This window comes from Morone saxatilis, unplaced genomic scaffold, assembly GCF_004916995.1.
Source record: "Morone saxatilis isolate NCDOM2014 unplaced genomic scaffold, NCSU_SB_2.0 Contig21, whole genome shotgun sequence".
NCBI lineage: Eukaryota > Metazoa > Chordata > Actinopteri > Moronidae > Morone > Morone saxatilis.
The window spans coordinates 5254288-5255719 of NW_023339774.1; the positions used below are offsets into that span (position 1 = coordinate 5254288).

Below are 1432 nucleotides of genomic sequence, written 5' to 3' on the forward strand. Positions count from 1 at the left end.
GGAGTGTGTGCAAACACTGAAGGCACTGAGTACATCAGGTAACTGCTCCTCTTTGGTTGAATCCTGATATTTAGGGAATGAGTCACTGTATTTGTAAAACAATCCTTGGATTGGACAGACCGAAATCAATCTACTATTTTGAAGCTCAGAACCACGCCCACTTCAATGCCCCCAAAAAACCCTTCTGCGTCACAGCACCTACAAGTCCAAATGTAGGGTAAAGCCGCCCTTTTCCTGCAGCAGCAGCAGCGGCAGCGTAGAGGGACACGGGCACGTCAGACACCTTGCAGACACCGATTCTTTATTTTATCCGACCCTAACCATGGATACAGACAACGAAGAAACTAAAATGAAAGACTCCAAAAGACGAGAACGTCAAGCAGGTAACGTTAATATTGAGCCAACGGTTGCTCACTTTATGTGTCGAGTCGCTGGGCAACAAGAGGGCACCATAACCAGTATAGTAGAAATAAGACGTAATGTTACGTTCTTTTAACGTTACTTTTCCACCCACGCAGCACAGGCTGTAACTGTATGTTTAATATTGATACCTGGTGTAAAAAAAACCCAAATAAAATGTCCAACGTGTCGATAGCAGTGACCGTTAGGATGATTGCCAGCTAACATGGATCAACCCAGAGCGAGCTAGCGTTAATTAGCATGCTCCACTCCCAAGATAATAGTAGTAAACGTTGGATAACGTCCCAGTGTGGAGAGTAAATAATGTTAACGTAAGTTAGTTACAGACAGAATAACGCTGGCTGTGTTTAGACTGAACATATAACACTTAACGTTATAACTAACGGTTGTGCAGCCGTTGCATTTCTTACAGATTATGTTTATTGATACTCTAACGTTCATTGTTGACAGTTCATTTGGATACACTGTCATCCTGATAGGAGAGATTGGGATGTTTTACGCGTTTAGGAATTGAAAGCTAACCCAGTCAGTTGAATAAACAACTGGATTGACCCTCAATCACTGGGTGTGGTCAGCCTGTGAAGCCCTATGGTAATCAGTATTGATTATGTCAGTGGGGATGTCAGGCTGCATCAGCAGTAATCCAGGCCAGTCACTGACAGTATGGCAACCTGTACCCTTAACTTTAAAGCTGCTAATTCTGCTATGTAGTCCATGTGGCTGTCAGGGACTACATATTAAGCTGTGCCTAATTGCTGTTACGTTATTGTTAGTCGTTCAATGGCGTTTTGACTTCTTATGTCTGTAGGTTCAAGCTGGCATGGTATACATGACATTGAAGGTACGGCGCTCATTCATTGAATGGTTGCATGTCATAATCAAATGAATGAAGTCATTAAGTTAAGTGCTGCTGGCAGGGCGGATGAAGTGACTGCCAGTCTGTAATCTAAGTGCCCAGAAGGCATTAAACCTCACTAACCATACACATTCAACTAATAATAATAATGATAAT

The 1432-nt window shown here is 42.6% G+C and overlaps 1 protein-coding gene across 2 annotated transcripts in view; it reads left to right on the forward strand.

The window, feature by feature from the left end:
* The first annotated feature begins 209 nt into the window (after positions 1-209).
* stom (stomatin) overlaps positions 210-1432 on the forward strand; it is a 9571-nt gene continuing 8348 nt past the window's right edge. Inside the window, exons 1-2 of one of the 2 annotated variants that reach the window (XM_035667986.1) lie at positions 210-383; positions 1229-1261. In XM_035667986.1, the coding sequence (XP_035523879.1) occupies positions 323-383; positions 1229-1261 (94 nt within the window). In that variant the 5' untranslated portion in view covers positions 210-322. The remainder of the gene's footprint in view (positions 384-1228; positions 1262-1432) is intronic. The other variant, XM_035667987.1, reaches the window with a different exon arrangement.